General features: G+C 37.4%; 2 protein-coding genes across 4 annotated transcripts; both read right to left on the reverse strand.

The window, feature by feature from the left end:
* Positions 1-1,052: 1,052 nt before the first annotated feature.
* Positions 1,053-6,799, reverse strand: LOC141379369 (uncharacterized). The gene is made up of 4 exons (XM_087298442.1): positions 6,737-6,799; positions 6,038-6,185; positions 5,609-5,684; positions 1,053-2,083 (listed from the first exon to the last, which is right to left on the reverse strand). The coding sequence occupies exons 2-4, from the start codon at positions 6,166-6,168 to the stop codon at positions 1,679-1,681; spliced, it is 612 nt and encodes a 203-aa protein (XP_087154568.1). The 5' UTR covers positions 6,169-6,185; positions 6,737-6,799; the 3' UTR covers positions 1,053-1,678.
* A 1,755-nt stretch (positions 6,800-8,554) lies between these two features.
* paqr8 (progestin and adipoQ receptor family member VIII) lies at positions 8,555-12,543 on the reverse strand. Of its 3 annotated transcripts, XR_015517481.1 has the most exons (3): positions 12,386-12,543; positions 8,807-11,719; positions 8,555-8,734 (listed from the first exon to the last, which is right to left on the reverse strand). XR_015517481.1 is itself a non-coding variant. In NM_183344.2 (2 exon segments), a coding segment is annotated over 1 exon segment (1,059 nt). In that variant the 5' UTR covers positions 11,711-11,719; positions 12,386-12,543; the 3' UTR covers positions 9,838-10,651.
* Between the last annotated feature and the right edge of the window lie 448 nt (positions 12,544-12,991).

A 12,991-nucleotide genomic window follows, 5' to 3' on the forward strand; every position in this document is an offset into this window, starting at 1 on the left:
GAGACGGTTGAAAAGAAGCAATAGTGTTAAAATTTTAATGGTTATAGACAGATTTTACAACATTTATTTGTTTATTAATTTATAAATGAGCGATCTGATTAATATAGGCTTCCTGGCATTGGTTGGGGTCCCCTAATTCTCCGAGGCCCAAAGCGGCTGCTTACCTCACTTATTGGTTAAGTCAGCCCCTGAGTACAACAAATATTCCACATTATTTTTTATATTTAGAAAGATACACAAACATACATTCATTCATTTTCTTTTCGGCTCAGTCCCTTTATTAATCTGGGGCCGCCACAGCACAATGAACCGCCAACTTATCCAGCATATATTTTACGCAGCAGATGCTCTTCCAGCTGCAACCCATCTCTGGGAAACATCCATACACGCTCATTCACACACAAAAACAACAAACAATTTAGCCTACCCAATTCACCTGTATCGTATGTCTTTGGACTTTGTGGGAAACCGGAGTGCCCGGAGGAAACCCACGCGAACGCAGGGAGAACATGCAAACTCCACACAAAAACATCAACTGACACGGCCGAGGCTCGAGCCAGCGACCTTCTTGCTGTGAGGCATCAGCACTACTTACTGCGCCACCGTGTTGCCCACACAAACAGTCATATAGACAAAATAGATAGATAGATGGATAGATTGATAGATAGATGGATGGATGGATGGATGGATGGATGGATGGATGGACAGACAGGCAGAGAAACAGATAGATAGATAGACAGACAGACAGACAGACGGACGTACGGACAGACAGACAGACAGATAGAGACAGGCAGAGAGACAGATAGACAGACAGACATAGAAAAGATAGGCTGATAGACAGAGACAGATAAATATAGAGACAGACAGACAGACAGGCAGAGAACAGATAGATAGATAGATAGATAGATAGATAGATAGATAGATAGATAGATAGATAGATAGATAGATAGATAGACAGACAGACAGACAGACAGACAGACAGACAGACAGAATGATAGATATATAGACAGACAGTCAGACAGACAAGTAGATAGACTGATTTACAATTAAAATTCTGAATTAAAATGAAATTTTATGTACAAATATCAGCATCTATCTTATATCTGTCCAGATTCATTTACAAACAACACATGTATGACAACAAAAGAAGAATGCATTGCAAAATGAATGCATAACATTTGTCATGTACAGTGAAAAGTCCAGTTTAGCCAGCGATCTGCAGTTTGCACTGGCGCATCACCTTTCACCTACATTGTTTGCTCCATTTGCTAAATATTCAGCTTTGTCTATTTGCAAACAGAGATTTGGAAGAAACCGCTCATCATGTAATGATGTCTAGGGATTATAAGCTTTCTTCTGTCGGCAGCCGTGGCCGACGGACTTCATCCTCCAAAAGGGGATTTTAGGTCTGGACAGCAAAAGCATGTTGGGTTTCAGTCTCTCAATCCAGTCTGGGTATTGGCTGGAGGCATCATGTCATGTGACTCACGCTGACCTACAATAACCCAGACACGCTTGGCTTCCTTTAAACAGTTTTACATCAAGTCGCGGTGTATTTGGAACAGATATATTTATTATTCCAAATGATTCAGATAAGCATTAAATACATTATTTGTGTATGTCTTTGAGCAAAATGTGAATTTAAAAATATGTAAATTTAAATTAAACTATATTAAAACTAGAAATGTTTGTCTGGAATGGGAGGAAGAGCCTCACAAACAGTTTCCCTCATATCGAGTTCAGTATCTGCATAACACAGAGGTGTAATGCTCTTCTGGCTCTTGGTTTTCCAGTTGACTGAGGCGTAAACAGCACTGGGCTGTGAGTGGCTCTGGCTGTCAGCTGAAGTGAGAGGCTTGTTTACTGGTCTGCTGAAGGCTGAGATGGAGTGATTATCATCAGGCTTTGTCATTGCTGGGGAAGGGCTCTTATTCTGCTCTTCAGCGTTGTCAGGCTGTAATGGAGGCTCGCTGATGCATTCATAAGGATTTTCCTCATTCAGTTCAGCCTCCAGGATTGGGAGTGTATGATCAGGTCGATCTGTGGCAGATGGCATGCATTCGGCACTCTGCGACAAAGCTATCTGCAAAAAAAGATACATTTGTGAGAATCTAGCTGTCTGTCTGTCTGTCTGTCTGACTGAATATACATCAGTCTGATTATCTGGATGTTTGTCTCTGTCTGTCTGTCTGTCTGTCTGTCTGTCTGTCTGTCTATCTATCTATCTATCTATCTATCTATCTGTCTATTTCTCTGCCTGTCTATCTGTCCATCCATCCATCCGTCTGTCTGTCTGTCAGTCTATCCATCCATCCATCCATCCATCCATCCATCCATCCATCCATCCATCCATCCATCCATCCATCCATCCATCCATCCATCCATCTATCTATCTATCTATCTATCTATCTATCTATCTATCTATCTATCTATCTATCTGTCTGTCTGTCTGTCTGTCTGTCTGTCTGTCTGTCTGTCTGTCTGTCTGTCTGTCTGTCTGTCTGTCTGTCTGTCTGTCTGTCTGTCTGTCTGTCTATCTATCTGTTCATCTGTGTGTCTGTCTCTGTCTATAATTTCATATCAAATAATAATTTGTTTATTTTTTTTGATAACTTTTCCTCCATTCCATGACTTATATGTCAGTCTTGAAAAAAACACATTTTTTTTGCATCAGTAGCTTTCTGTGCTCTCCATTACAGTGTCTTTTCCTTTAGAAGATTAATCCAGTAACTCTATGGAAATTGCTTGTCCTCTCTTGCTGATTCACTGCAATTTACTACTAAATGATTTTAATTGACCATAATAGGATGGATACGGTTCAGCAGTCTCAAAGCATGAAAAATAAATTCTTCTCCAAGCAATCTGTCATCAGTAAAGGGCTGCATGACATTGCAATATTTTTTGCAATATGCATTGTGATATGAAATATACAATAGTATCTGGATGCAGCCTTTATGATGCAAGCTGATATCGCATCACTCAGCGATGCAATGCCAGACACAATGCACTCAATGGAGTGAGTGACATCACTGTGACGGGTAGGGTTAGGGGTGGGGTTAGGTGAGTGCATTAAAAAGCATTGGATGCACCTCAGACTGCACTGCACCAGGTCTGCATTCAGACCCCGCTCGAAATATATACACCAGATGGATTGAGTAACTCTATATAGAATTTATTATTTCAGAATTGTTGGGGAGGATTTCATAGGTGAGTGCATCTTCATGAATAATTGTCGACTGATTAAAATTAGAAACCATAAACTATATTAAAAACTTACAGACAAAAAAAAATAGTGCTTTATGTTTCTGGGAAGATTTAATGGCAGTCAGGCATATATACGAAATAAAAATACAAAATATCAATATTTTAATGTAAAATAACACTTCTCAGTGTTTGCTATGTAAATTACATTTAATTAATCTTTGTTAAATGTTATTGTTTCTTGTGCCTGGATGCTTTAAACTCATTTAATGTTTAACAGAAAATAATGCAAATTCATTCATTCGTTTTCCTTAGGCTTTATTTGCTAATGTGATTTTGATATCGAAGATCCTGCAATGTGACCGTTGAAGATTTGTTCATTGCAATATCAATGCTGAAACTATTGTTTAAATTATTGCTGACAATGCCTTAACCAGTAGTCATACACGATTCAACATAACGTTTGTGTACAGTATTTGTTAGGGGTCAAATTAAAAATAAACTTTATTTATTGTATCTACAATTCCTTGAAGAAGCATTATAGACACTTGAATAGTGGTTCATTGTGGAAACTAAAATTGTGGATTTGGAGCATTTTTTTTTTTTTTAAATCCTCAATTGTTAACTTTTTTCCCTTCAGTATTAAAGAAGAAGATGCAATTTATTGGCTTTAAGGACATTGAATGTCAAAAAAAAAAAAATACAGGTAAAACAAAATTAATACATATGGCTCTTGACAATACAGTAAAGCAAAATTATAATTATAAATAAAAATAGTGCAGTCAACAATCATCTTATCTTTGATCCACAGTCCTGCATTTATGACAGTCTGGAACCCAAACCTGTTCAGTTCCTCATTCATAAGATCTCAGTGTATCATGAGGAGTCATCATGGGTATTCATTTTGTTTAGACTGAAATTGTTTATTTATTAATTTTACTCTAAAAGTGCTGGAACTCAGTGACCTGCAGTTTTATGAATCAACATGGACCACAGATTTAGCTAAAAATCTCATTTAGAGAAAGAAAGTAACCTGTTTCTGTTTCAGATTCCAGTGAAACAAGAGTAAATTTTCAGTTTTGACTAAATAACCCATATGTTAGACAAGACTAAAAGTGTATATGTTGTTAGCTAGATAAATGATTTCTGCATTATCTAACTCTTGCACCCGAATGAATGTAACAGGATTAGTTCTTAAGCTGGATAATATTTTGCTTTGAACAAAATAAGGTGATTTAGGTAGACACCCATGACATGGGTTCAATTCTGGCACCTCTCCTGTTCAACCTATACATGCTCCCTCTGAGCCAATAATGAGAAAGAACCAAATCTCCTACCACACCTATGCTGATGACACTCAGATCTACATACTGTAGCCCTTAATGCCAAACGACTACAGCCCCATTGGCACCTTCTGCCAATGCATGTATGAAATAAACAGTTGGATGAGCCAAATCTTTCTTAGGTTAAACAAAGAGAAAACTGAAGTCAATGCGTTTGGGAACGGAGATGAGGCTCTCAAGGTCAATGCGTACCTTGGCTCTAAGGGTCAAACAACAAAGTCATGTCAAAGCAGTCAGTAAATCAGCAAATATCATCTTAAAAACTTTACAAGAGACTAATTGCTTTGTTTCCAGTAAAGACTTAGAGAAACTTGTATATGCTTTTATTACTATGGATTACTGTAATGGACTCCTCACTGGCCTTTGGAAAAAGCTCATCCAGAACGCTGCTGCTCGGATACTGATCAGAACAAGAAAATCAGAGCGCATCACACTTGTCCTCAGGTCTTTAAACTGGCTCTCAGTTACATTCAGAATAGGTTTGAAAGTATTACTACTAGTTTATATATCACTTAATGGTCTGGGACCTCAATCTATTACAGATATGCTCACTAAATACAAACCTAACAGGTCACTCAGATCATTAGGATCAAGTAAATTAGAAATTTCAAGAGTTCAGTCAATGCAGGGTGAATCTGCCTTCAGCAACTACGCCCCTGCTGCTGGAGTCAACTTCCAGAAATGATCAGATGTGCTCCAAAATTAGGCACGTTCAAATCAAGACTGAAAATCCATCTGTTTAGCTCTGCCTTTACTGAATGAGCACTGTGTCTTTCTTCTCTTTTTCATTCTTTTATAACCTGTTTTAACACATTTTAATCTGTTTTTAATTATTTTTATTTTCTTGTTTCTTCTATTCTTGCTCATGTAAAGCACTTTAAATTCCCATTGTGTGTGAAATGTGCTTTATAAATAAACTTGCCTTGCCTGAGAAAAATCACATTATTTACAAATCATTGTACAGTGCACTTCAATACTGAATGATACTCCATCGTATCAAGAGCCAGTATAATACTGATATTTCTAAATTTAAGCATTAATGGTGTCTAATGTCAGCCTCTTACGTTTTGAGGAACTGCAGATGGGATATTTGTACTTTCTCTCCTTTCTAAATGCCTGGAGGGTGCACTATCGGACAAACTGAAAAACATAAAAAGAAAAATTCACTATTTCACATGTCCCATTTGTTTACATAGTTTTGCATGTTGTGATGTTATCAGTCCATATAATTTTTCCCTGATTTACATTGACAGAAAGTGTGCTGGAGTCGACAAACAGGTCTCTGCTTTTACTACATTAACACAAACATTAATGTTACTCATTGTGTGTGACATGACATCTGAACCTGCCATTGCACATTCCACCCATTTACTCACAGCATTCCGTCTCAATCACTCCCTTCTCCTGGGTGTGTGTTTTAGATCAGCACAAGATGTGATAACGAATAATACACCTGTAAATATATGAGAGAGAGAAAAAATAAAAAGCCTTACTTGTAACAGCTTGCACAAAGGCTGTGGAGTGTGACATAAATGATGATGAAGAGAGCTGACACAATGCTGATCTGAAGGGAGGAAGAAAAGCTTGATAACCAGGTGATCAGACCCTCCTCCGCTGGAGCCATCGCTCTTCATCCAGAGTCTGTATTAATGAAAAGACAAAAACTGAAGAAGCTAAAAGTTTATATTATATAAAAATATTGAGTTGGATGAAAGGAAAGCAAATATAACCTCTTGTGCTTCTCAGAAACACGACGATTACACAGGTGAGTACTTGTACAAGTCACACCTCTATTTCATGTTAACATAAACAGTCAAGAGATACTTCAATTTCACGTATAACCATTTTAAAAATGCTATCACTGTAATTATTTTTTTAGATTATAACAATAAACTGTTAAAATACTTTGATGAATTAATTACACTCTAAAAAATGCTGGGTCAAACTTGGACAATTATGTTCAAAAGTGTCACTTAACTTTAGTTGATAAAATGAATCCAACATTGGGTTTGATCAGATTTGTCCCATTGTTGCTTGGGTTATAAAAGCCCAGCAATTTTTGCGTGTACACAAAACTTTAAAATAAATATAAAAATTAATCATTAAAGTCACTAGCACATTTTTTTAGGAATTAAAGAGTCTATAAACAATTAAAACAATAATAATATTAATAAAAGAGAATATATCCTTACCTTTGATCTCAGATAGAGGATCCAAGTTAATTTGTCATCATCTTGTCTTTACCGCAATACACTGATCCTACATGGATTTGACAAGTCACACTTCCTCATACTGGATTCCAGCCTTTCCAGTGCCTGATCCATGTCTCCATATAAATCCCTCAATACAATTCACTTCATTTGCATTTAACTTCTAGTTCTAGTTTTTCTTTGCATACTGTAGAATTAGGGGGAACTTGTTGAGCATGAGATTTAAAAATAATGATAGTGAAAAAAATAAATATACTTCAGTTTTGAACGGAACGCTGCTGCCCACTAATGGACAAAAAAGGCGTAACTGGCTGAAGTTTAACTGAAGTGTTTGGTCTTCCTGCAAATACTACTGGGTTATTTCACACGACGAAGCTTTAATAACTAAGAAAACACTTCAAACTTGTTTGTCATCAAATACAATCAAAACTCACCAGAGATTTGTTGGAATACATTGATCGTAATGTTAACATTTATTGAAATACAAATCAGTCAAATGTACAAAGCAGAAACGTGCAAAGGCACATTTGTGTTAATGGTTAGTTCACCCCAAATTGAATTGAATTAACATTTTGATTGTTCCCCACTGAGGTAGAAATGAGTTATAAGGCGAAATAAATGCAGTCTTACATAGAAAGGGGACAGAATACATTTCAGTACTTGTGAATTAATCGAGACTATATACTCAATGTGGCTGGCCCATTGCTTGTTACCCATTGTATCCTGCTTGTTACCCAACTTTTTCATAACTGAAACAAGAGGCACTTTTATTTATATTAATGTTAAAATGGCTGCCATAACATAATTTATCAATATGTGAACTGTTTTAGATTCTTAATGTAAACCCGTCGGTCCCACACCACCCAACGCTCTCTGAGCTGGGATCGAACCGGCGACCTTCTGCATGAAAGTCAGTTCCTCTAACAAGGAAGCTAAAGACAATGGTCTCTAGCATTTGTCGCTAGAGCACCTTTAGAGATCAGAGAAGCTGCACAGCACAAAATGTAATACAGGAAACACATTATGACTGATGTAAATTGTTTACATCCATCAAAATGGTCTATAAAAAGTTCTAAAATATGTGATAATAATGAGATAATCAGCAATATTTTATGTCACAATGTTTTATTGGGATTTGGAATGCCAGATTTCCATTGTTCCATGTTTGGATATATATTTTTTTTCTATTAGTTCTGTGTGAATGTTCTTGAGCAAACAAGAGTCTATTCGTTCCTGAACCACAACAACACTGCCCCGACTACGCTGTGTGCAAATAAAAGTAGCCTCTTTGTTCCTCTGCCCCTCCAACTCTCCCTCTTTCTAATTTGGGCCAAATCCAGCTCTGCTCCTTCATCTGAATGTTTTTTTTTTTTTGCCTTATGCAGCACTCTCAAAACTGTTTTCAAGTAAATAGGCCAGTTATGCAAAGACATACAGTACTGGATCTCAGAGGAATGTCGGCTAAGTGGTAGATTATCCTCAGCAGCGAATTCATTTGTGGGAAAAACCCACTTAGTATTTGTGTTCAGGACCATTAGTAAACATATTTGATAGTCAAAAACTAAGATGCTTTTCTGAGGCTGATGTCTTTCACTTTTACCCTTTTAAAAGACACAACTAAGAGTTATTACTAGGACCTTAAACTAACCATGAAATCAGAATAGACTATGACTATTTTCTTAGTTTATAATGGTCAGCTGACATTAAATGAGTTTCTGGAAGAAATGCTATATCTGCCTCCAGACTCTTTAAATGGGTAAGTACCTTATTGCGCTTAGTGAAAAAAAAAAATAACAAAAATAATAATAATAATACATTTTATTTGTTATGTGTTTTTCTCAAGCTCAAAGCGCTACAAGGCAAAAAACAATAAATAACAGTATAACAATAAGTAAGATAACAATAGATCACGCATTAAAAACACTACTAAAAAGGTGAGTCTTAAGAAGCTTCTTAAAACAGTCCAGTGACAAGGCATTCCTGGTAATGGGTAATGCATTCCATAATTTTGGCGCATGGTATGAAAAAGCCCTACCACCCATGGTGTTAAGCCTTTAGCGTGGCTGGAACAGAGTAAGACCCGAAACACGAAGACAGTGAGCAGGAGTAGAAAGTGTCAAAAGATCACAGATGTAATCAGGAGCTAGCCAATGGGCTGCTTTATAAGTTAAAATCAGAGTCTTAAAACCACTATGTGACCTAACCGATAGCCAATGAAGTTGCTGGAGAACAGGTATATACTGTATGGTTAACCCCTTTCACATTCCAGTACACTAAGTTATAAAAATGTAAATTAGTATTTTCCTTCTTATTGTGAAAAAAGTAAATAAACCGAAAAAAATGCTGAGTGAGAAGCTTGATTTTGTTCATAATGAATTGATTGCAATGTCAGAGTATTGTGGTTTGTTATTGGTTAATCAAGTTGTCCCACCCTCGTGCCAGTGTACATGAGATGAAGTTATTTGACTAAAGGCACATTAATTAAAACACAGTTTGTATGGTTAAGTAATTTACAATAGTGCAATACCGCGTTATTGTCCTCGTCACAGAATAGTCTTGGTTTACACCTGGTATCAATATGCAATCTGGTCAATCAGATCACAAGCAAATGCAAAACATAAATGGACATTACTTACAAGTGTACAAGGGAGACACATTCTCATTTACACCTGGAGATTTAATGCATTATTGTGATCACTTTGCTGATTTGTTGATGGGAGGGTGATTATGGTCAAATTTACGGCCATGTTTAAATCCCATCTTGCTATCCTGTTTCAACAACACATCTGGTAATGTTTATTAGGGCTGCATGATATTGGAAAAATCTAGCATTGTGATATTTGTTTACTTTGCGATATATATTGCGATATGAATACAATTTCACCAGATGACTCAATATCTCTGGAAATCAGTTCGGATGATTATGCATCTCCATAAAATCTAATAAACAATCTATTAATTTCCTGTGCTATTTGCAGTGCATTTCCATATATGCATGTGTTGTGAGTATTTTCATGCATGTGTTTAGGATGAATTGATGTTTACTAGCATCTTCATTAAATCTAATAAACAATATATAAACGTTTTGGGGTCCCCGACACATTTTTATTGTGGTCTGTGCTATTTGCAGTGCATTTCTGTATTTGTATGTGTTGTGTTGTCATGCATACCAACCAATCTATAAACACAATCAAGAAAAAGATAGAACAAAAATAATTTATCATTTCCCAAATCTAAAGTATACAAGTACAGTAGTGAATGTTAAAATTAAAAATAATTCAATAAACTTATTCGTAGTTTAGGCCACAAATGGTACAATTTCTTATGCCTGACTGCTTTTAAAATCATTATACAGTTCCAGGCATCTAAAACACATGCAAATGATAAATAATAACAAACTCAACTTTGCAAATCCTCCGATGTGTCTATTGCGGATGATCACATTGCGATATTGATGCTGAAATGATATATTGTACACCTAATGTTTAAAAATGAGGTCAGCAAGTGGAGAGTAGATGTCTTTTGTGGCTTTTCCAATGCATTTGACTCCATGAGCATCAACACTATGAATTTTGACTAGCTCTGGATGTGTATTTTAATCCCATTTGGCACCATTTTCTTGTAATTAGACAAGAAATTCCACAAACAAAATGTGTAAACAGTGTCTGAATGGTACATATAAATAACTTTTAATATGCAACAACTTTTGTGCTATTTTTCAGGAGCAGGTGTGGGATTTCAACATGACACTTGGACTTTTAAGATTTAAAATAAAAGCAAACAGACATCCCATCACAATTCTCATAATGAATGCACTTCTATAAAAACAATTCAAAATGGATATCAATAAATACCTTTTGGTACTTCATAACTAACCTAATCTTCAGACATGTTTGTTCAGTCTTTTTTCCTCAGCTGTCTTTGCACGGCTCCCCTCATCAGAACTGCAGTCAGAATGCTGCACAACACCAACAAGAAGAAGGATCCTCCGGCCAGTAAGATGAAGTGCTCTCCGTGCGCATCTACAACAGACTGCTGATGTACTAGGAAGTCTCTAAACATTGCCTCCAGCTGGCACATGGTGCACAAGACCAGGAAGATGTGAAAGATCTGATGTCCGTGGCCTACAATATCACACCTTCCTGGAAAGAAGCGCTCAGGAACAGGGCACGAGAAAAACAGAGCTGCCAAAAGGAAAAACGCCACTTGCATAGCGTGAAACACCAACACCGGCTCATCCCAAGATTTGGTGAGCAGGCGGTGCGCTACAGGGCTTATGTCAAGCAAGTATGCCAAGCTGGTGGGAATGATCTGGCAGATCTTCCGGTGAAATGGGTAAGGACGGCGGTAACGGAATTTGGAGTAGCAGCAACTGGCACAGGACAACCAGGCCAGCATGGCAGCACCAGGAAGAAACAATACACCAACTAGACTGTGTCTCCATTCTGGCTCAGAACAGTAAAAATAGTGGCCCATTGAGCAGCCATATTGGTAAACAGCCACACCAACGTAGTCTACAAAGAAGAGGGAGTAATGGGCCAGTTCAGAGTGAGACTGCAGCAAGTGGGCGGCCACACTGAAACTGAGGTAGGTAAGTGATGACAGCACATACAAGAACAGAGGCAGAGAGGCCAGATTGAGCGTCAGCCCCCACGCCCCTGCGAAAAAAGAGAACTGCAGTAGCACGGCAGGGATGGCCAGCAGGTGTGTCCACACATTCAGCAGCTCGTTGTGACATTGGAAGAGGCTACAGAAGTAGCTCCGCCATTCCTGATGCACTGGACGATAACCAGACAAGATGTAGGGCTCACGAAACAGGCTCGGCACTTCAGAAGCGTGTACTGTGGCTTGACGTCTAGGCAGACGAGGCAACCAGTTCGACAAGTGTGGTAACTGACCCAGCTGCTGCAGACTTAAAGTCAGTGTACTCAAACGACCCAAAACTCCACTTGACATGTTGAAACTCTGGTGAGATGGAAAAAAAAGAGCTGTAAGAAGGAGAAAACAGCACGTGGGTAGATCATATTGACAAATCAGTATGTCGTGATTCATACCTCTGCCTGACAAAGAGCCAGTTCTTGCTGAACTAAACCTCTTAGACTTGATAAGTTAATAACTGGCCTGGTTCAGCTGACCATTGTGTTTACCAAGCGCTCACAATATGCTCTGCTGTATATTGCTCCAAGACCTCTTAGTTTTATGTTTGTTTGTTTTTTTGGAGCACTTTCTGTCTCTTGAAACTTTGGCATGTATTCCTAGAAAGCATTGCTAGAATACGTAGTCTTTGATTCGCTTATTATTGTTGTCTGGGCATGGAGCTCACTTTGACACACTAGTTATAGATAATGTGTGCATTAGGATTAGGGTTTTGTTTTAAAATATACCCCTAAACACTTTTAGCCTACTTGCCTATTTAAGGCAAAAGCATGAATTAACACGTTCAGTCAAACAAATAATAAACAAAACAATGTATCCTAATAAACAAATGTGCCTTAAGCTGTAAAATGAAACATTTATGTGACATTTTGCACACCAATGATATACAAAACACCAGAAACTGTGTATGTAACAATAAAAGAGAAAAACAAGAATCGTTCCTATCGTTTTATACACATTAGTGTTATTTCTTACCTATGCAGAAAGTAGCTCTTCGTTCTTCTCAGTTACTTTTTAAAAGTTATAAGTGGTTTCATATCATCTGAAGGATTAAGTCTAGTTTTCAATCTTGAGCATTTTAACCTTGGTAACAGCGCTGAGCATGCCAGAGTTTCTACCGAGGGACCTGTTGTGCAGGCTCGTCAATCCGGGCGGGGTTTCAAATGACTCAGTTCAGATTCAAAACTCAGTTCAGTTCAGACAACAGACTCAGTTCAGACAACGAGCGAAAATCTAAAAAAGGTATATGACATATAAAAGGCACCACAGTAAAACATGTTTACATAATTATAAGATAATACCATTATATATCCAAATACTTATTTTTATTACAGTTTTTTTCAGTCTTTTGTGCATTTCTCACAACACTTTGCACTGCACCGAGTCTGCAGCAAAACAAAACCCCTCTCATTAGCCCCTCTAAAAATGAAAAATGCTTTTGGACATGCATCAATTGCTTTCATACAACTTTCTGCTGTTTTATAACATTATCGTTTGCTTATGTCATGTCAGTCAAAATTAACTAAACTTGTGAATGCTGCTGAATAGTCATTCCATATAAAATTAACAGTCCTCATTTCA

This window comes from Danio rerio, chromosome 20 (assembly GCF_052040795.2).
Source record: "Danio rerio strain M-AB ecotype USA chromosome 20, GRCz13ab, whole genome shotgun sequence".
Lineage (NCBI taxonomy): Eukaryota > Metazoa > Chordata > Actinopteri > Cypriniformes > Danionidae > Danio > Danio rerio.